At 36.1% G+C, this 23,495-nt stretch overlaps 1 protein-coding gene across 3 annotated transcripts in view; it reads left to right on the forward strand.

The window, feature by feature from the left end:
• efl1 (elongation factor like GTPase 1) overlaps nt 1–23,495 on the forward strand; it is a 97,108-nt gene that overhangs the window by 22,471 nt on the left and 51,142 nt on the right. For 2 of the 3 annotated variants that reach the window (XM_079866511.1, XM_079866513.1), the window contains exons 13-15: nt 5,879–6,021; nt 6,832–6,998; nt 7,982–8,117. In XM_079866511.1, the coding sequence (XP_079722637.1) occupies nt 5,879–6,021; nt 6,832–6,998; nt 7,982–8,117 (446 nt within the window). The remainder of the gene's footprint in view (nt 1–5,878; nt 6,022–6,831; nt 6,999–7,981; nt 8,118–23,495) is intronic. The other variant, XM_079866512.1, reaches the window with a different exon arrangement.

The raw sequence follows: 23,495 nt of genomic DNA on the forward strand, positions 1-23,495 counted from the left end.
CTTCCCAGCACCAGCTAAACACCTTTTCCCCTGACTGAAGGAGACGGACAGATTGAACTGGATCGAGCCACGTTTAATTTAGCGTGTTGATTTTCAAGCGGTAATTTCCCTCGTCGCCATCTCGCCAAACACTTTTGATGCTTAAATACCTTCTACTCCGTGTGTTTCGAACGCCGTCTAGCTCGGTGGAGATCAACTCCATTTCCTTCGGGTCTGCTAGAGTCATCGAGGGATGAGCGCGATTTATTAACGGAAAAAGAGTTGGGCCGCGGTAATGTACTCCTGTTTATACAGTCTAACATCATACTGTTTCCTTCAATCAAGAATGCTGCGGTTAATATGCCACCGTATTTGGGCCTTGACCGCCAGCTCCCTGTTTATCCTCCCTGGCTGCGGGCCGTTCAGAGAGGACATGGACGGCTCCCAGTGGCCCTTTAGCTTCTTTTTACTTTCATTGTTTGCTTGAATTCACTTTCTGTTGTATTCAGTCACGTCTCACCCTCCTTTTCTCCAGACGGACGCTCTCTCTCTCTCTTGCTATCTTTGTTTCTTTCTCTGTCTCACTTTCTCTGTCTCATGTTTTCCCCCAAACTTAAAGCAGTCAGCTTTAGGGTATCCAGGCATAAAGTTTCTTCCTGACCTAAGATGATCTTTTTTCTTTCTCACATCTATGGGGTCTCTGCTACACACACACACACTCTCACACACACACACACACACACACACACACACACACACACACACACACACACACACACACACACACACACACACACTCACACACTCACACACTCACACACTCACACACACACACGCTCACACACACACACTCACACTCACACTCACACTCACACTCACATGGGTGTTTCTTCAACTACGAGCACTCTGTGTCCCAGTGGTTGAATTTAGTTTCTTTTTGTTTATGAAGGTCACATTAAACGGTCTTATATATAAACCAGGCCATCATCATTTATTTTTCATACTTTTCAGTTGCCTTTTATGCATATATTTAAGGCTGTCATTCAATTAGTAAATTATTTATTAGGCAAAAAGTGGTTTTAGATTAGAAGTCAATGTATTGTTGGTTTCATTTCTGTATCACTGGATATCAGTGTATTGCTGACCTTAAGTTCACTTTTTTTTTTCATTCACAAAGTATGATTCATTTTTTAGATGAATTATGAAAAAATGAAGCAAAAAATCACTGTCTGTGTATATATATATATACACACACACACACACTGTATGTACACCCACATACTTGCATTTATATATATATATATATATATATATATATATATATATATATATATATATATATATATATATTATATTATTTATTATTATTATTATTATTTATTTTATTTTTTGTTAAGAAAAAGTGTGTGTCTTTTTTAGTGTTATAAAATGATTTAAATTGCACTGAAATAAATAAATGTGTTTTTGAAAAGGTTATGGCATATTTTTAGGGACCATAGGGACCAAAATAAAATAAAATAAATAAAAACCCATATATGTGTTTTCTTAGCTCCGCAAGCGTTTCTCCTGCAAATGAAGTGTGTGGGATGTGCGTCTAGGTCTAAAGGATGACATCATCTTTTGTGAGGACAGCTTTTAGCTTGTAAATGAGCTTCCCTCCATATTTTCTTTCAAAACATCATATCTAAGTGTGATCGTCCATAAGCACATTAGCGTAGCGAGGGACGTCAAATGCATGAAAACACTCCCACATCAGATGAACTTTGACCCTTTGGAGTGAACTGATAAAGGGGCATTGCAAACATAGAGGCTGAGAAAATGGACATAAAGTGTTCGTTTAGACCAAGATGCATCTCAGATTTCAACTTGAAAAGTTGCGACGACAGCAGCTGCTAGCGTTCTACCCTGACCCACATTTCAAAGGCACTGTTCCAGCCTTTACATATCAAAACAGTGTTATTTAAGCAAACCCAGATATCCTGCGCTGGAGGGAGACTTTGGCATAAGCAGCATTGCTACTTGTAGTTTATTTGATCTTTCATCTTGATTTGATAGAAGCTTCTGTTGATGTTCGTTTTGTGAGTTTTCAAGCTTTGTGTTCATATGAAACATGCCAGGAGGAGTATGGGTATACTTTCAAAATAACTTTTTTTTGTTTTGTTTTTGGGGGGAGTTTTTTGATTTTAGAGAATATGAATTATTTATTTTTTATTATTTATTATTTATTAAAAGAGATTTTATGTTTTTGTTGTCATTTTGAAGTATTTATTAAAATCCCTTGTGGATCCTGAATAGAATTCCTTCCTACATATTCTTACAGACTCAAAACTTTTATATATAAATGTTGCTCTATTTGAACATTAAAAAATTTGAAATATTTCTTTGCGTTCTTCGGTTCAGATTTGCATCCTGCCTGTCACCCCAGTTGACTTTAAGGGATTGAATGGCGCACACCCCTGACATATACTCGGGTCATGTCTGCTATTTTTTCCTCTCTTTTTTTCCCAGTTGAATGAACTGCATCATGAAACCTGCAAAGCACAAATGCATTCCTCCACCTTTGGGGTTGCCATAGCAATGATCAATTTGGGTCAGTGTGTGTGTGTGTGGTATGAGATTTGGCGTGTGGGAGTGTTGTCAGCCACTCTTACACACACACTGCATGCAACGTTAATATGTTGGCTTGCCTGATTGGCTGCTGGTGCTGGGGGCTTTTATTAATGGCACAAGGCAGTCGGTAGGCAGAAAATTGGTTGGGCTGTTCAGTGCTCATGCAAAGACATTGATGATTATGCAATAAACAATGTTACTCATTGGAATAGCAAGGTTTCTTTAAAATACACTCTTAGAATGAGAAAAGGTTCTATATATAACCCTAAAGGGTTCTGTCATGCACTTCATATGTATAACTAATATATAAATGGACCGGCCATTTTTTTAAATATATATTTATATATAAATAATATATTATTTATATATAAATAATCATCTTTACATTTAAAAACTAAATGTTATGGATTTAGTTTTAATATTTTTTTAATACATTTTTAATGTTAATGAAATTGAGCTCGTAAACATGCTTTATCACTAGTAAAAATGAAATAACCTGATAAACATGGAATTATTATGCAATCATTTAAGACATTTCTCCTTATAAATAACCTTTTTGGCATAAAACCTTCTTTAAAATTGAGTCAAAAACCATAGGTTTCTATATATGTGACTCTGTGACCACCAGTCACATGGGTCAGTTTCTTTGTAGTTGTCTATATTTATGTTCGCGATTGTGCTGCATTCACTCACAAAAATAAATGTTTTATATATTTACGGTAGGAAATTGACAAAATATCTTCATGGAACATGATCTTAATATCCTTATGATTTTTGCCATAAAAGAAAAATCAATAATTTTGACCCATACAATGTATTGTTGGCTATTGCCACAAATATACCCGTGCGACTTGTTGACTGGTTTTGTGATCCAGGGTCACATATAGAGTGTATGTAACCTTGCAAATGTTAATGTACAGTAGTGGCCAAAAGTGATGTCCAGCCTAGGAAAAATGACATCTTCGCCCTTTATTTAAATATTATTAAACATTTTGATAAAATATTATATTTGAAAAAATATTAAAGGTTTTGTAATCATATTACATAGTTGTGCTTATTTTTGATAACGCAAAGTAGTCAATGTTTATACTGTTCTTTATCAGGTTCGAACTTGGGTTTTCTTGAGACCATCAGTTTTTACATAACATTTATGTGTTTTGGGCATAAATTTAATTGTTTATATAGCATATTTATTGCATTTTAAATGTAATTTTATACATTGCAAAATGTAGATATTAGATTCACAAATCTCCATCTTAACAATTGTTTCCAATAGAAAACATCTGTAGTTTAATGTCTTGCATGCTGAAAACTGATGAAGTGTGTTTTGTGTGTAGATTATGTGTTTTGTGTGTGCAGATTTAGAAACAATTTATATTTCCATTCCTCTAGCATCTTTTTTCTCCCTTTGAGAATATTAAAAAACAATCCCGCTTGTGGTTTTTAAAGACTTGGCCGTAATGTTCTGTACCCATTACTTCATGACCACAGTGGCCGAGTTTGTAAATGAGCTTCATGCTGTTTCCATTATTGCCAATAAGCGAAACATTCAGACCTTTGAAAAGGAAAACATTACAATTCGGAGGAGGACTGATATGAAGCACTTGAGACGCACAACATGATTGAAGCACTGATGGAGCGGAAGTCAAAAGGGGGAAAGTGGGTAAAAATCTATTGAGTGTAATTGAGACCCAAATCAGTTGATTTATGGTCAAATTCACAATTGTAGTTGCTATTGCCTAAAACACAGCTTTAAGAAGTTGAGGTTTTCCTCTGGACTGTATCCTGTTTTGATGTAATTTATGCACCCCAAAATTGTAATTAATATTTCAACATGGCAGTGTTGTCTCAAATCATCATATAGCTTTGTTTACGACTCTGAAGTTACAGCCAACACTTTCCATGAATAAGGTACGCTTTGTCCCGTTACATTTTCCTAGCATTAAAGACACAAATCCCATCTGGTATTTAATTCACTGCAGTAAATGCAATGATTGACAAGAATTAAATGGGGTTGTTTTTTTTTTCATTTATGGGAAATATAAGTTTGGTGCCAAAACTACTGTAGATAGTCCCTACTGAGTGACCGCTTTTTTATTTTTTTATTTGCTAAAAAATAACACAATCACACAAAATATATATAAAATAAAATAACTTTATATAAACTATAATAAACGTATAATATTTAGTTTGACAATCATTCTAAAGAATCATAACTCTATTGAGTCAGCCATACTACGCGCATCGCTTCAGTCAATACTGAGCTGAAACTTTTGTTACCAATTACAGCTTGTTTGGCAAGTGTTTTGCAGCGTCATAAAAAGAAAACTTGATGAACTCCACAATCATTTGACTGGTAATGTCTCGGCATTATGCCGTGTAACCGCATAGGATCTATATTTGGATATAAAGCAAAATAAGTCACAGTTGTTGGCTGTTATGTTCCTCTTGCAGCGATTTGTTTATAGTCTGTAACAATCATTCATTTGTCATCTCCTCAGATGGAGCGATCACCCTGCTTTAGAAGGGCCCTTAATAAATGTGGCAGCAGTTTGGAGGCAAACCTGGTTTAAATCTTCTATTGGATCCACTGCTTGGGAGCATAAAAGCACATTATTAGTGCTTGATGCTGGCTAGTTTCAAGCTATGGTAACTCCTTGGTACATTTTTGGTATGTTGAGAACTGAGCCAGATTCTTTCCAACCAGTTTCACTTTAAGATTTATATCTTCAAGTTAAACAATTGTAAGAGTTTGGTGTTCTATATAAGCTTGTCCGCAGCTCCCTTTTGTTCTTATGGAAATAGGTTCTTTTTGAAATAGAAATGATGAATCAGTTCACTTATCTTTGCTTTTAAAATTGAATGTGTGTGATTTTGGCTATTTAAAAAAAAAAAAGATTTTATGTTACATAGGCCTACACTGGTCCAAAATAACTTTTTTTAATCATTTGTACAGACATTTTCATGTTAAATGAATGATATTTATGACAATTTTATTTCAGACTAAATGCAGGATAAAACATGAACAGCATTGTGTGCTGATAAACTATATAATCAGTAAATTTGGCATTGGAATTATAATGTGCTATACAATGAAATAAAATTGTGCAGTGATCTGTTGGCAAATGTCAGAGTTTACGAAATGTCTTTCCTGGAATTCATGAGAATTAGAGAATTAATAATAGTAACAGAAAACAATGTAGCCCACTGTGCAGTTGTGATCTTGCCAAGTGCTCAGACTTCTGTGGTTCACAACCGTTATGATTTGTGATGTTTTTTGTACTTTCAGGCCGTTGACTCAGGAGGAGATCGCCCAGAGAAGAGAACTGGCCAGACAGCGTCACGCCGAGAGACAAGCTGCCAATCAGAGTGCAGAAAGCCCCGGGTCAGCTGATGCTGGAGGTACTTCATCCCCAGCAGCCCCAGCCATCGGTAGTATCACAGACAAGAACTGAATCTGTTTAATGATGTGTGTGTGTGACAGTGAATGAGTAAAAGAGGCGTGTTTGGCACAGGCTATATTTCTTACGGCAAATTCTGTACAATGGTGCATATCAAACTATTATGGTATGTTCATTTCTTTGACAGTATTTGGAGGCTTCTTTATTTGATATTCAATTAAAGAGGACCTATTATGCTCTTTTACAAAGTCTTGATTTGGTTTTTGGGGGTTTACTAAAATAGGTTTTCATGCTTGAATGTTAAAAAAACACCTTATTTTTCACATATTTCCATTGTTGCAGCACCTCTCTTCCCAGTCTGTCAGTATCTCTCTGTTTAGTTCTGGTCTCTATGAAGCCCCTTTGTCTGGAAAGCGCAATGTGCTCTGATTGGTCGGTTGGACCAGTGTGTTGTGATTGGTCAACTGCTTTGAGTGTGTTTGGGAAATGTAATGACATTACCATAACAACGAGTTTCAATACACTACTAACGCAACTCAACCAGGCCTCAGCCCTTTTTTTTGCATGTCTTGTGCAGGAATTATTTAAATGAGGAATATTGTGATGTGTTCGTTCCTGGAAGAAAACTCAAGACTACAATGGAGGCGTTTCAGGGAGAAGAGTTACAAAACACAAGGGAGTTTTTCTCTTTGTGTTTTGTAACTTTGAGACCTGTTTCTAGATCAAACAGCAACACAAGAAAGTTGAAAATGTAAAAGGCATAATAGGTCCTGTTTAAAATCTTTTATATTTACTCTGAAGTATTCATCAACTTTATTTTGTATGTCTGTGTGTTCTGCAGATGCTCTGTGTGCGCAGACGGAGGCTCTTTCAGTCAAAACTGCAGTGGAGGAGGAAAACAAAGAACATTTTGTGGCCTTTGCACGAGTCTACAGCGGTGTCGTCAGAAAAGGCCAAAAGGTGTTTGTGCTCGGACCCAAATACGATCCATCACTGGCGCTCAGAGTGGTGAGCAGCTGTTTGTCTGTCTTAATAACTGCAGACGGTTTCCTTATGCAAGAATTAATGCAATTCATAACATAATCATCACACAATTAATAATCCTTAACCCTGGTGAACTTGAACTCGGGTAAATGAACTGCCTCGTTCGGGTTCATTTCCAATTAATTTCCTCATGTTTGAAGCTGTCTGGAGCTAATTGTCACATTATTACCGAGAAACTATTATACGACTTATTGAGACATTCATTGAAGTGTCTGAGATTAATTTGCATAAAGCTCCACCATCATCAGCCATTAGGAGCGTCATCAAATTAGGAGCGGTAACATCCACTGAAACAAAGGTGATTCCGGGCTGCACGGGTTGGTCAAAAATTGCAATGATATATGTGTGCGTGTATACACATACATAAATGCATACATACATACGTATACATACATACATATACACACACACATATAGATAGACAGGCAGGCAGATAGATAGATAGATAGATAGATAGATAGATAGATAGATAGATAGATAGATAGATAGATAGATAGATAGATAGATAGATAGATAGATAGATAGATAGATAGATAGATAGATAGATAGATACAATAGATAGATAGATAGATAGATAGATAGATAGATAGATAGATAGATAATATAAGCTAAAATAATTCACTGACAGCTCTTACTCAAACAGAGAGCTGACAGAGACAGAAACATCACAATATTACTATATAAACTATTTACAACACAATTTGTTAAAGGCACAGCTAAATGTGATATTTATTACAGAGTTTATGTGAAGATTGAAAGTGAAATTTCAATTTGTTGTTAAGTTATATTTTTTAGCCTATTAAATGTAAAAAAATGACCTAATTTACTAAAATTACTAATTTCCATTTTTCAGAAAAATCCATTTGTTAGGCACATCAGTAGCAGTACAATATATTATATAGTCCTGATGCTGATGTGGGCGTTTTGTTGATCATTTTCTCCTGTAGCTTCCTGAGGGTTGTTCAGTAGCTGATGCTCTACCCAGCGTCCCCCACATGGCCTGCTGTACCGTAGACAGCCTCTACCTGCTGATGGGCCGCGAGCTGGAAGAACTGGAGGAAGTTCCCTCAGGAAATGTTCTCGGTAGGTCGTCTGTTTTCCTCAGTGTTCCTCTTCACAGGTTCCAGATGGATTTGTTTTTAGTATAAGTCTTTTGGTTTATAGTACAGTTTCAGAGTGACTTTCACTCTTCACGAAGACAAAACTCTATTTCTGGTTATATTTTTGTATGATATATGGTTTTGCATGGTTGAATTCTGTGTGTATATAGAGCATTCAAAATAAGTACCTTAAAAGGTTTCATTTTTGTCAAGATGCTGCCTTAGAAGTCAGTTGCCTACAGTGTGTAGACAGGAAGGCATCTCTAGGTTTTGCAACAGAGCTTAAACGTGGCCCCATAAACAACCAGTGATTCATTCTATCAAGAGAAGAAAATTCTTCTGGAGGTAGTTTTGACTTATAGGAGTTTGTTGCCCTGGCAACATGGGTTGAATTGGGACGTTTTGGCAGATATTTTTCATCATCTCTGTTTTGTCTGTGTTTACAGTCACAAATGTTTCAACACCAAATATGCATCAAAGTAGGACTAAATTATCCCGCAGGCTTTAGCTCAAAATACTGATGTTCAAAATGACGACTTGGTTCAACAATTCCTGATTCCCCCCTCATTCTCATAAGTTTCTCACTCAAAAGATTACAAACAGCTACGGCTTTCTTCAAAATGCTATTGAACTCTTCACACAGGCAACTTTTGTCATGTAGTCTTTAGACCACCTCCTAATGATGATTTGTTTTGCTAGAGCCATCGCCTTGAGGTTAGCCCATGCCTCAGTTTTAATATTCACCTTCTTATTAGCTCGCTAATAAACAATAATTACGCGTCTTCATAAAAACGTAATTGCAAAGCCTAGTAATCTGTTGAGTTAGAGATAGCAGTTAACAGAGCAATAGCAACAATAGCAAACTGTTTTTGTGTCGAGACACGTGCTTCAGACACAGATGATAAAGTCCCACCCTCACTTTAGCCGCGTGTTGTTATTAGCTGGGGCAACACACCCACTGCCCAAAGCCTGCAGCCCAGAAACGTCCCAAGCACAGGAATTCAAGAAGAAAATATCAAAATACAGGCACAATGGGCAGTGTCTCTATAGACATACACCACCACACTTCTAGTGGACCAAAGTAATGATTAAGAGGCTTTTTTATCTACACTTTTATAAGAGGCATAAAGTCTATACTTTTTTAAAGTCTTAGTTTTAATGTCATCAGCATTTAATAGAAACCAGTTTTGAATGGAACAACATATTCTTTGTGTTCATATACAAAGAATATGAATTCATATGTAAATAAATATAAGTATCAATTGTATTTGAATAAATAAAAATCTAATTTGAATGAATTTTCAAAGTCGATCATGATTGACTGATGTCTGGACATATGTAGAAAAACTGTTATTTAAAAAACTGTTGTTTGGAATTGCTCTTTTTTATTTATATATATATATATATATATATATATATATATATATATATATATATATATATTTATAATATATATATAATATATAAATAATTTTTTGAATAACATGAATATCGTGTTTATATAAAAACAATAAATACATGTTATATTTTTTATTCACAAATATATATACACTCACCAGCCAGTTTATAAGATACACCTGTTCAACTGCTCGGTAACTTGAATATCTAATCAGCCAATCACATGGCAGCCACTCAATGCATTTAGGCATTCAGAGGATCATCTTCTGAAGTTCAAACTGAGCATCAGAATAGGGAAGAAAGCTGATTCTAGTGAATTTGAATGTGGCATGGTTGTTGATGCCAGACTGGCTGGTCTGAATATTTTAGAAGCTGCTGATCTACTGTGATTTTCACGCACAACCATCTCTAGGGTTTACAGGGTATATTTTCTTGAAACACTTTGGGCCCCTTACTACCAATTGAGAATTTTTGCTGACCATGTCCATCCCTTTATGACCATAGTGTTCCCATCTTATGATGGCTACTTCCAGCAGGATAACGCACAATGTCACAAAGCTCAAATCATCTCAAACTAGTTTCATCCCCAGAAATGTGTGTGTGTGTGTGTGTCTGTCTGCCTGTGTAGAATGACAGGAGGATAAAGACTGTTATTCTCATATCAACAAGCTTTCAGGCTTTTGTGATTCTTCACTATAGTCTGGCTATCACCAGACCAAGCTCAATCTTTTAAGATTGAACATAGGTCTGGGGAGTCTGCTCTGTATTTTCTACTGCACAAGAGGCGTGATCAATGGGCATAGTTCAAATGACTCTGTACGCAATTGGATAGTCCTTCAACCAATCAGATCAATGATCCGGGTGACGTACTGTACTTTGCAGCGAAAACTCCTGGCAGGAAATGTGTCAACAAACGTGTTGGTTTATAGCATTGATATGCGGTTTGCAGAAGCAGCAATGGCATCGAGTGATTTTTTGCAGGTTGTGCAAAAAAAACATGAAAGTGAGTGGTATTTACACCCACTCGAGCGATTTGTTTGCTAAACCAAAGAAGCCATTGAGCATCGTCGAGAGGTTAAAAGGAATTGGATTGTTGGTCGTGTGAGAGCCAATAGCGCGCCAGGTGGATAAGCCAGTTTGTGATTGGTCCCTGCAGATTTGTAACGGAAGCAGGATAGCTGCAGGGCGAAATCAAATCACCGGCAGATCGGGCTGGGTTTACCCAGTCTAACTTTACTAGCCATCGGTTCACTAACATTCCTAAACAACAGAGTCAGGCTGCAGCATAAAATGGATTGCATTTATAATCTGCTGTGGTCTTCACCTCAGTGGTAAAGAGGCGCTCTGGCTCGTCATCTAACACTGGAAGGTCTGTGTGATTCTCATCCAAGACTCCCATAGTTCTGAGTCAGCGTCCAGATAGAGGCAGGAGCAATTAAATCTAATTTATGATTCTCAGCGTTCCTAACATCATAGATGTGTGTGTGGGTAATGCGCTGATGAGACTACATTTCCATTTCCATTTCTCATTTCTCATTTCTCATTCCTTATTCCTCATTCCTCATTCCAAAACCTCAGTCACCTCTTTAATGCACATTTGACTCTTGTTTTCTAATGTGGTATTAAATCGTGGCCAAACAATTAGATATTGTGGGGTTTTTTTTTTCCTTGTCATAATGCATCAGTACTTTAGATCATTGGATTGATACATTAACAATTTGGTTATTAATTATTTATATCTACATTAATATTAAAACTAGGCAGTGTGATCTAAATGTAATGTTACAGTATGAGTAATTCTATGTCGTAAAGTACAGTAGTAATGCTGTGTATTCTTAGTTCTTTCTTAATAATTCTTAGTAATTTCTTAGTTATTAATGAACTCGGGTGCAGATTGTTTTTTTGTTAAAGCACTTCCATTTCCGTGATTTGAGCTGTAAAGTTGTTTACATTGTCATTGTAACCTATATAGGCTGATGATATTATGGATATGCAATGAAATTTCTGTGGGTGCTCTAGTATCATACAGAGTTTACCAGCTTGACTTGGTTTTGATAGAAGTTGAAATATTGGATATAACTAATTTGATCACACAGGCCTGTTTTACACAGCTCTGCACCCATATTAGCAGGTGGCATAATTCACACTGAACATGTGACACTGAAAGTATAGCCTTTGAATTCACTTTAAACCTATTTATCAACACAGTCTTTTGCAATTTTGACTTTTATGAAGCAAAATAAAATAATGGATTGAAATACTCACTAGTTGTTTGAGGGGGGGGGGGGGGGGGGAGTGTTGATACAAAGTGACAGAGAAAATATTCAGCTAATCCTACTGAATCCAGTCGACATATGAAGTTTAATTGTTACACTTTGTGGTTTGGGCTCAGTGTAAATTTATTACCAGTTGGCCCATTCCTGATGACCATTTTATATTATTATAGTTTTTTCATTGACAGTTTTGTTGAAGTGCTTTTTTCTAGTTCTGGTCGTATATATGGTCGTCTTATTTTATGTTTGTCATTTAAATGGCTGAACATCTCGTAGATATTTGTTTCGGGTAATTCAGGGTTTGTTATACAAGGCTTAACTTCACAAGCATATTTACTAGAACACATTGTACTTGTAAACCGGTAACACTTGTATTGAGCTTTATTGGTAGTCATAGATTATTCATGTTTGAAGCTTTTATTGCCATGAAAGCGTATAATTATTCTCAGTTTTGATTTAGCACCTTATTCAATAACATTTTAAGTGTTTAGTTGCATGACGACAGCCTTCGAATTGCTCGAGTCTCTCTGCAGTTTGTGCGGCAGTACATTGAACGACTGCCCAGTCCTTGTTTATTTTATAAGATTTTAATAAATTATGAAGGAGGGGCGCATTAATGTATTGACATGCTCATCTAATGCTAGCTCAAAAGGGGAGTGCAGGCACTTGTCAATAAAACACTACGCCTTTGAGTGGACATTACTGAACACTATTTCATAATTCAGTTTGAGCATCAGGCCCACGAACAGCCCTAACCAGATTTGAATGGTCTTTAGTGAGCGCTTGCACGTCACACACACACACGGGTGAAGAATCAATGATAATGCATGCTTTTATAATGAAGATGGCAGGAAGGTCAGGTCAGGAAACAGCAAGTCTCTGTGGAGGGCTGCTCCCTAATAGTCGACTAAACGTTAGTCGAAGAGAAGAGGCTTAGATGACAAAACTTTAATTAGTCAGTTGGTTGCAGAAAAAATAAACTCCACAGGAAGTGGCGCAGTCACGCACTCCGTATTGGACAGATTGTTAACACGGCAGGTCCGTGTCGTAATTATGTTGGGCTGGAAATCCAAACGTTCGCCTATCATTCATCGACCTCAAACATGGCTTATCATTTGAAACCGTAGTAGTAGTCCTGCGTTAGCCATGTATTCGTGTTTAACAGCGGAATCCCTGGTGAAAAACTTTAAGCTTTACAGAAAATTCACCCCAGTCAGAGTCGGAAGAAATACCAACGTGCCAAAATAGCGCTTTAGCTCTACCGACTCCCATGAAGCTCTGTAAATGACGTAATCGAGTTGATCTCCCAACAATCTCAAAATACTGAACTATCTATCTATCTATCTATCTATCTATCTATCTATCTATCTATCTATCTATCCCATCTATCCATCCATCCATCCATCCATCCATCCATCCATCCATCCATCCATCCATCCATCCATCCATCCATCCATCCATCCATCCATCCATCCATCCATCCATCCATCCATCTAAATAGATTTTGCTGTCCGCAATGCTTTATGGGATTGTTGTTCTTTCCCTCACTAAAGTCATTAAGTACACTGTCTTGTACCTTTGTCTTTTTAATCTGACTTTTTGCTTGAAATCAAAGTTTGTATTGTTGTGATTCACCACATAGCTGTTTGGCTTGGTTCATGGCTTATAACTCTTTAACAAACACTTTTTTTACTCTACTGAAAGGGCTGTGAAGATGAGTCTGCATCGTCAACTTCATCTCTGCAGCTGACACTAACTCTGAAAACACTTGTTTATTAATGAATTATTATTATGTTCAGACAGTCTCCTTTCTTTTTTTTCAGACACATTCATAATCATTACTTTTGCCTGCATGCTTTGTGTGTGCTTGAGTGCTTCGTTTATATTATAAAGACTCAATTTTATGCTTTATTATTAATGTTGAACTAAGTTAGAAATCTTACATATAATATTCTTCCTCAGCTCAAATTTTTCATTGACAGTATATTGATATCATAAACGTTTGATAGTCAACTAATGGCTTAAATGAAGGGCTAAAACTTTGTTTTACTAGCACTCTTTAAGATTAATTGCTTGTGTTCTCTAGTTGTAGGTCACTTTGGATAAAAGCGTCTGCTAAATTAATAAATGTAATTGTAACGTAAATGACTACTAGTCGACTAGGAAAATCTTTAGTCTGCAGCCTTAAGTCTGTGACATGTGTTAGCCATCATGTCATTGTTTTATAGTGTAAACTCCGCGGTCAGTGACTGCTGCTTTGAGGGGATGTTGATTGTAGATAAGTCTGTATTCCTGCTTGATTGGGCTCGTTTTGCAGCAAGGTGTGGAGGAGTTCAAATGCGAGTACGGAAAAAAGAAGGCCTTTAGATATGGATGAAAGATTTGTCCTTAAACCACATGACAGGTTAAAAGCGTTGTTTGACCTGGCTCTCGGCTGACTGGACCCCCTAAAGACAAAACTCAAACCAGACGCACTGTCAAAAACAGGCCCACTCGACTTACCACATCACACGCACATGCTTAACACTACCATACCGCCCCGAAACAAAGCCAAGGAGAAGAGCCAATAAAAAAATAAAGTGTAGACAGGGACAAACAATTTTTTTACTGATGCTTCCCTTCATGTGCTGAAACTCCACAGAAACAGGAAATGAAGAACTTAAGTGTGATAGATGTCACTGTCTCTTCACCAGGGTTATACACTGTAAACCTGAATAAGTTGGAAAACAAAAACAAAACAAATCGAGGCAACCAGTTAGAATAAAAATTTTACGTTAAGAAATTCAAGCAGAACTGGCAGATTTAAATTTTAATTACTCATAACTTGAAATATTTGAGTAAGCTAATTCATACATTTAACTTAAAGTTATGTAATCTCAACTTAAATATTTTTGGTAGTGGAAAGTTGGCTAGCTTTATTTGGCTAATTCAGTAAATGTTAACTTGCTAATTGGTAACACAATGCTGTATTAGCATTAGCATAGCAGTTTCTGAATGAGTACGGCAATATAGAACATTTAACATACATCTGTTCTCAAACCAAGTTCCTGCTCCACTCGTCACCATGATGATTTTTTTAAGTCTAATGCGGAGCAGGGACCATCATACACAAAGTACATGTGTTTTTATTCAGGATGTACACTAGAACATCTACCAACTGGATTTGCCAAAGTGTGTGAGGTTTGTGGCATTGAATATTGAGATATTGAAAAACGTGTTTAAAAATGCATATTTGCTGAATGCCAATATGAAAAAGTTTATAGCATTTGCCTTACAGTTGTTAGGACAAAACTGTTAAACAAAGACAGTAAAGCAATGAGGATGGAGAATGGGAGCGCCTGTGCATTTGTGCTTCTCTGGGATGTCAAAATAAAAGTCCCGCTTCCGACTCTTATCGGCCAAACAGAAATACTAATTAAACCATACCAAATATCAGCCGATATATTCGCCTTGGCGTCTACTAACATGTCAGCCTACCACTAATAATAATATAATAAATTAAATTTAACAAATAAAAATTTATGTCATTTTGAATTCCAATTCAACAACCTGTGTGGGCAGTTCTATTCAAATTCCAGCTCATAAATTGAAAGGAAGCCAATTCTTAAATTCTCAGTTTTGGTCAACCCTGACAAATCTAGTAAACTGCAGAAGTTTTATGGAATTTGCCATTTTTTTCTGTGACAATGGTCTACTCTAAACCTTCTTTTTATCTTTCTCTACTTTGCTTATTGGAACTTTGCTGCAGTATTAGTCTTTGGTAACTACATGTTAAATGTCGATTTCATTTCAGCAATTGAGTACATCTGTACTTAAATGGTTTCGTATTTATATGTAATTGTTATTGTAACACCGGTTGCCTAGTTGTGTGCGTTACCTGTACTTAGAGAAGATAACGCTCTAAGTTTGTGTTGTATATCACAGATAGACCAAGTCAGAGTCTCTTTTGTACTGTAGAAGCATCCTGTCGCCTCTCTCATCAGGAATACAAGCACAATGATTCTCATTTATATAAAATGACGTCATTCATTCCTGTGGCCTTTCCCCCTGGTCTAGTTCATAATGGCACACACATGCAGCAGAGCTTGTCTAGTGAACCATCATTTCCCACTTCAAAGACACCCGCCTGCCTTTGTTCCTTCTCAAACAGGAAATCCAATTATTAAATCCTCATAAAATATGTGAAAGTGCCCCCCCCCACCCCACCCCAACACACACACACACACACACACACACACACACACAAACCTTAAACGATTTCACTGTTATTAATGATCAAGTGTAGAAACCTAAAGAGCAGAATTGAATTTCTGTAATGGAGATGAAGTCATTAATTATGGAGCGATCTCACTCTCGCTGAGTCTCACATTTATTTTTGCTTTCTTGAGAAGCTCTTTGTGATATTTGATATTTGAATGGGATTTAACAGATGCCTGTGGTTGTTTTATCATATATCATTTCATTCCATTCCTTTGTGTGAAGAGTTTGATTTAGAACGACATGTTTGGCTGAGATCTTTTTGGTTTGGAAATATTTCCAAATTATGCTTATTTCTTTCTTTCTTTTGTGTGTGTGGTTTATTGTTTCCTGGATTCCAGTTGGATAAAAATATTTATTTCATTTTATTTTTTGTTTTGGGTAGTTGATATGTCCTGTTGTGTCACATACTATACTACATTTAAAATTATTTTAGAATTAATTTTCAAGCAGTTTTTACGACATTAAAGTTTTATTTTATAAAGTAAAGAACAAAAAAGGTGCTAAAAAAACGGTAGCCAGTCACAGGTCCTAAGATAAATAGTTCAAAAAAAAAAAAAAATTATATTCTATTTTATATTGATAAAGCAAAAACCACCCATGGACTAATTTCGCATCAACTATTATCATTTATATTTTTTTAGAGCTATTCCTTACAAACGTGTTGTCTGTCCTGCTTGAAAAAGACTATCTAAAATTGTATTTATTATTTTATATGGAAATACGAAGATTCACAAATGGTCCTGCTCGCCATCTGAATGATCCATGTGCCATTTTGTTTAATGCTTCATTCAGTGCAGTCTGTTATGATTGAGGGCCGCTAGTTTCAATAACCAGCCATCTATTCACAATTTGTCAGTGTTGGGACCTTGAGTGTGGGTTAGATCTTTTTCAGCCTGACCTGAGTCTCAAGAAACTCTGAAACACAACCGGAACTGTTCAAATATTGTACACATATTTCTTAAAAAGGATAGTTCTGTTCCTAAAATCTGACTGGATGAGCAACGTTTAAAAGCATAACTGTGCTGTAGTTACTCTAATGAAGTATATTTATCAAATCTTTGAATGCGTTTCAGTTTTTGAAAACGATATTTGTTATTGAAAACTAAAAAAATGCTAATTTGTGAAAACAGTGACATCATGCGCATGCATAATATGTGTTCAGTCTATAGGCATGTAGTGTTTCTTTACAAAGTGACATCGCCAGCTACTGGCCCTGCATCAGAATACAGCATTTTTGGTAGTTTTCGCAGATCCGTGTGAATGGGGATCGTTTTGACAGAATTGTCGTCTAATCACAAACTCCAGCTTACTTGTTTGTCTGTGTTTTCAGATAATCGGCGCTTCTTTTGCAGTGTAGAGAGAGCACGTGTGTCTGTCGTCTCGTCATCGTCTCGTCTTGGTCGTCAACGGACATTTTTAATTAGTTAATTAACGAAATTAACACTAGACCTAAGTCTCTATGATATCCTGGCCTCTAGATATGGTTCAGGGCATCTTTCCATGCAATTCAGGTTTTGACTGTTTTATCATCTGCTAGGTGAAAATGTCTGGCCACAAAAGTGGTTGCACACACATGATTTGAGGTATAATTTGTTTATACTTAATTTTTGTGGTTTGTAAGAATCCCAAACCCTACAAATGAGAAATAATAATACTAATGATTGCCTTTATATTTTGTCGTCTTCTTTTTTTTTTTTTTTTTTTGCTGCTTTTTTATTTTAAATAACCACTTGTGGCTATGCATTACAATGATTTTACTAGAATAATGGGGTTAACAACATGTCTTTACTATGGTAAAATCACTGTAATGCACCGCTTATTGCTTTAATATGTACCAGAACAGTGGAAGAAGCAAAGTATTGGGAATAAAAGTGAACAACCAATGAACAACCTCAAAAAAACTAAAAAACAGTCCCATGGTCCACTGCACTTTGAAATGCACCCACCACAGGGATGACTCTTCAGCAACTGAACCGATTCACATGTGAGATCAGAAGAATAAGCAGATGTTTATTACAGGCCTGCGGTACAGGAATGATTGTCATGTGCAGCCTTCCAAACAGTTGTGTTGTTTGATGTGTGTACAGTGAGAGCGGCGGCTCAGCTGCCTGGGTTTTAAGATCACGAGTAGGCCACAATGTGAACCACCAGCCTCGCTCTCTGGTTTGGTTCTGGTCAGGTCAGTTCGCTGCACAGCAGATGAGATGAATAATGCTGATTCATGGTGGCGAGCTTTGCAAAAACGTTTGTTTTACGGTATGGCTCGTGTGCGCACATGTTTACTCGTGTCTGGACAACAGAGCTCTGAGTAACAGGGATTGCGGCTTGATTTCCCCTCGGCAGGCTCCCTCGGTTATATACAAACTGCAATCAGGACGACCACAGATGTGGCACGTCAACGGGTGCTTCGATGACTGGGCAGATGTAGGCCGTTTACTTTGTTGATTGTAAAGCATGCTGTTTGGCATGAGCAGTAGGGGTGGGTCCAACAAACTAGTAGTCAGTTATTTATCTATTTTGTTTTTTAGCTTTAATATTTGTTGTGGCTTTACTTTAAAGGGGATAAACTGAAATATGTCATTTTAGAGACTCATTTGGTGAGTCTCAAAGTAAAGCATCTTAACTGAACTGTATTGAGGGTTGAAGTAATATATTTAATGTATTGATTCAGTTCAATTCACATTTATTTGTGTAACGCTTTTCACAAAACATTGTTTCAAAGCAGCTTTACAGAAAATGCATGTCTACATTACAATTTAGAGTGATCTGTTATCAGAGGTGACTGCATCTAAGTAATGTATAAATACATACAGTATACAAATCACGCAGTTTGCTAACAATGTATTCATTTAAACAATGTAATAATTTAGGGCAGAAATAATAAGCTCATTGAAGTAATGAGTACATGTTAACAAAATGATTAGGATATTTAGAAAATTTAGCAGAGGTGCATGTTGATTCATGTTGATACATGCTGATATTGCTTTGGGTAATTTTTTTTTTAATTTTTTTTTAATAATAGCTATTCATTGTCAAGTAAATAATGGTGTAGACATACAGCAGCCCAAAACACCCTTTAGATCAAATAACACTGCACAAATATTATGGGATTAATAATAATAATAATAATAATAATAATAAGATATATAATAATAAGAAAGATGATAAATAATAATAAGAATATATTTTTTAAATTATTATTTATTTAATTGTTGTTGTATTTAATAGTATCATTATTTTAATACTTATTATATAATATTATTTTATATGAAATGTAATATAATATAATTTATAGTATCTAATCATCATCATCATCAGTAGTAGTAAAATATTTAGTAAATAAAAATAAAATAGTAGTAGTCAGTATTTAATGTCATAATAATAATTAATTTAATTTTAATAATTATAGTATATATATATATATATATATATATATATATATATATATATAATATATTTTATTAAAAATGTAATATACAATTATAATTTAAATAAGATTTATTTATTTATTAAATATACTTCTTTATAAAAAATACTGTATCACTAGTGGTCATAATATCAGTCGATTTCTCCTCTAAAAAACTCAATTTAATGCATAATCAGTCTAATTATTGTGAAGATTTTGATTGTTTTGTACAAATAGGTTGTAGTTGTTTTTAAATATTTTTGTTGAGTATCTGTTTTTTGAACAGTTTAGCTTTTTGTCTGTCTTTTTTAATATTTCACAGCACGAGTGTTGCATTTTTAAGATGCTGTCAACATAAACATAGTTCAACTTCATGAGACCGCTTTATATTGATCTATTCTGTTGTACCCAGCCCAGTCCAGTTATGTTTTTTTTTTATAAATGTTCTTTTTAGGAAATACATCTGATTGACATGACCCCAAACCAGCATAATAATACAAGGCAGGACTAGTCGATACGTCTTTTTTTTGCACCTCCCGAGTGAGCAGTGGCATTGTGGCAAGTTGACATGTTGTGTGCTCAAATGTGTGTGTGTGAGAGAGACAGATTCACTGACTCATCACTCTGGTGTCCAATCAAGCATGGCACACTTTTCCTCTCATTCCCTCGTAAACCCTTATGGAATCACGCAGCCGTGAGACACACTCACCTAAACATTCCCTCTGCACTCTCCTCAAATTTATTGACCATTTTTCACTTTTTTGTTTTTCATGTCCTCACCCACACACTCTACCCCCCTCCTCCCTCCAGCGTGACCTAGATTTTTAACTTGGCGAGGTCTCTCCAGGTTGTGTTGTTACCATCAACGGTTCTGTATTTGAAAATTTGTTTTTGGTTGGAGAAAAAAAAGCTGGTGATTTTTCCAGTTTTGCAGCTGCCTGTGAATGTGACGGATGGAATGTGTGTTCTCGGACCACCATCACCCTTGTTTTTCTGTTCTCAGCTCAAAATCTCTTTTCTCTGGCAGTTTGTCCTCCTCAAAGCCATGGGGGAAAAAGCATTGTGATCTTTACACAACATTGCCGATTCACAGTATTGCACATCTAGGTGAACATTGTCCCCAATGCTGCAGTAAAAGCAACCTACACTCTTAAAAATAAAGTTTTTTTCTATGGTTCCCTGAAGAACCTTTAACTTTCATGGAACCTTCCCATTCCACAAAAGGTTCTTTACAGTGGAAAAATGTTCTTCACCTTTTCCCTGAAAGGTTCTATATATATATGTATGTATATGTTTGTTTTTAAAAATGTTTGTTACTTTTGTGCAATTAAAAAAACATTGTCCTGTATTATCTTCTGATAAAAAAATCTGGGTCATGAAGCGAAATCTTTTGAAAACCTGACTGCCCTTGTGCAGGTCGTCTGAAGGTCTTTCTTTGTTCTCCTCGGTTCCTCGAGTACCTTCTCTCCTATCTGCTTGTTCCAATAGATGGCGTAATAGAGACAAACTGCCTGACTAGACCGTCTGATCCCACCCACCCCCATATCCTGTCAGATAAAGGGTTCAGGGTGGAAGAACGTCTGAAAACAGCTCCTGAAGTATAGCTTCCCTTGTGTCTAGAGATGTTCTACAGATACATTGATCCCAACAAACTCTTGTCCGATGAACGTTTAAGTAATAGGATGATAATTACCTTGATGGCTGAGTCTCATGAAACCTGTCAGGAACATCATATTTCACTTCAGAATAAAATAAAAAAAATCATAATGAAAATGAAACTTTTATTTAGGACCATAACTTTTTTTTGCGTTGACTTTATTTGTATTCAAATGCATTATTGTAATGTGAAAAAAAAAAAAAAATATATATATATATATATAGAGAGAGAGATAGAGAGAGAGAGAGAGAGAGAGAGAGAGAGAGAGAGAGAGAGAGAGAGAGAGATAGAGAGAGTAGGTTGATTTGTCACATTATAAATAATCATTATAATATTTTATTACATGGCTTTGTTGAATTCCAATGTAGAATGCGGTCTGTTATTTCTTGATAACAGACCACTGCGAAGTATAACACACCGTTGCCATGAAAAACAGAGCGTTGCTATGGACGCGGAATGGACTATTTTCTTTAGCGGAAGCAATACAATAGTTTTTAAATCAATAAACTCCTTTTTAAATCAATATTTTGTGTCAAATTATTGATTTATTTTGTAGGTAGCCATGTAATAAGCGGGATAATGTATAGCAAGGCGGTTGTTATAGTGAATAACAACCCCTTCAGGCTGATTCAAGACCCCTCCGCTTCACGTCGGGGTCCATTTCAGCCTGTTCGCTATAACAACCACCTCGCTATTATCCCTTACATATATAATCACTCTTTTTTATGCATTACAGAATGAGGAGGAGGAGAAGAAGGACACTATTTGGAGGAGAAGGACACTTTTTGTTCATTGTTGTGAAAATAATGTCACAGTGAACAAATCATAATGGTCGTAACAAAGCAAAAATATAAACAAAGTCAATTTGGGTGAAAAAATGACACAATTTTGACACTATTTGTAAGATTCGCACTATAATAGATCTTCCTCATATAAGAGAAAATCAACCAAAACATCTTGAGAAACACTGATGCATCTTATATTAGGAAAACTGTTGCATCAGTTAAACACAGTTCACCTGAGATACATGAGAATGTCTGGAGTCATGTCGGCTTTGCAGTCCAGTATGTTTGGCAGGGTTTTTTCATGAGGACGTTGTGAGGATAGAGAGCGAGTGACAGAGAGAGAAGGTTCTGGAAGCTGCACACGCCTCACAGATGTGAATGCCATTAACTGGGCTGAATTGCTGAGTGTGGTGTTTTCAATCTTCACTTCACCACATGTCTTACAATGCTGGGTCTTGACCAGTTCTCACACACACACACACACACACACACACACACACACACACACACACACACACACACACACACACAGACAGAGGCATAAAATGTTCCAGTGGCTGCACAAACACACAATTTCTGATTGTTCAGAACACACATTTGGTCCTGAAACCTTATTGAAGAGCCATTTACAATGTAATGACTCTGCCAAACCAAAGATATATCTGCTAACATAAATGAATAAAGATTTAAGATTGATTGTTAAATATGTATTTATCTTTAAATATGTATTCTTAAGCTTTAAGCAGGATTCTCACGGTCATGGAAAACCTGAAAATATTTTAAAAAAAATTAACATTTTTTTTATTTTTTATATTCCTATCCAGTAATCACAAATGACTGGAAAAGACTTGAAAAAATGCATTGGTCTAAAGGTGTTGAAACCCTGTTTAAGGTTTGTTTTAAGATCCTTTTCCCCAGATGGATCTTTAAAGAGCTCTCTTTCTGCCAATATGAGGAGACATATGACTTAATATCCGTACAGATCACTGACTTAATATCCGTAAAAGTCACTGGGAAAAACAGGAAACAACACATATTCAGACACGCACATGCACTTATTGTGGTTGTGACATCTACGCTCCTTGCTATTGTTTGTGTTTGTGTGTGCGGCTGGATTTGACAAGCACATTGTGATGATGGTTTATTGGATTAGGTTGCGTCTTGTTATTCTTTCTATTGTTTATTACTGCATGTTTCATGTTAATTTTGTAATTGCATTCATATTGTACATTACAAACATTTAATTATTGCTACTGAGGATTTTGTATCATTGAACTTGTGTTGTATTATAGGCTAGCTTTTCCTATAACTAGGCCCAGAGGAAATCTGCAAACTTTTAAATGGTACCTAAGTCTTGATTTTGTTACTAGAACAGGTTTTCATGTTTGAGTGTTCAAAATGACACCTTATTTGTCACATATTTTACATTGTTGCAGCGCCTATCTTCCCAGTCTGTCAGTAATGCTTTGTTTAGTTCCTGTCTCTATGAAGCCCCTCCTTCCGAAAAGGGCAGTGTGCTCTGATTGGTCGGCTGGATGTGTTGTGATTGGTCAACCGCTTCAAGTGTGTTTAGGAAATGTCC

The sequence above is a fragment of the Squalius cephalus genome, assembly GCF_949319135.1.
Source record: "Squalius cephalus genome assembly, chromosome: 3".
In the NCBI taxonomy this organism is placed as follows: Eukaryota; Metazoa; Chordata; class Actinopteri; order Cypriniformes; family Leuciscidae; genus Squalius; species Squalius cephalus.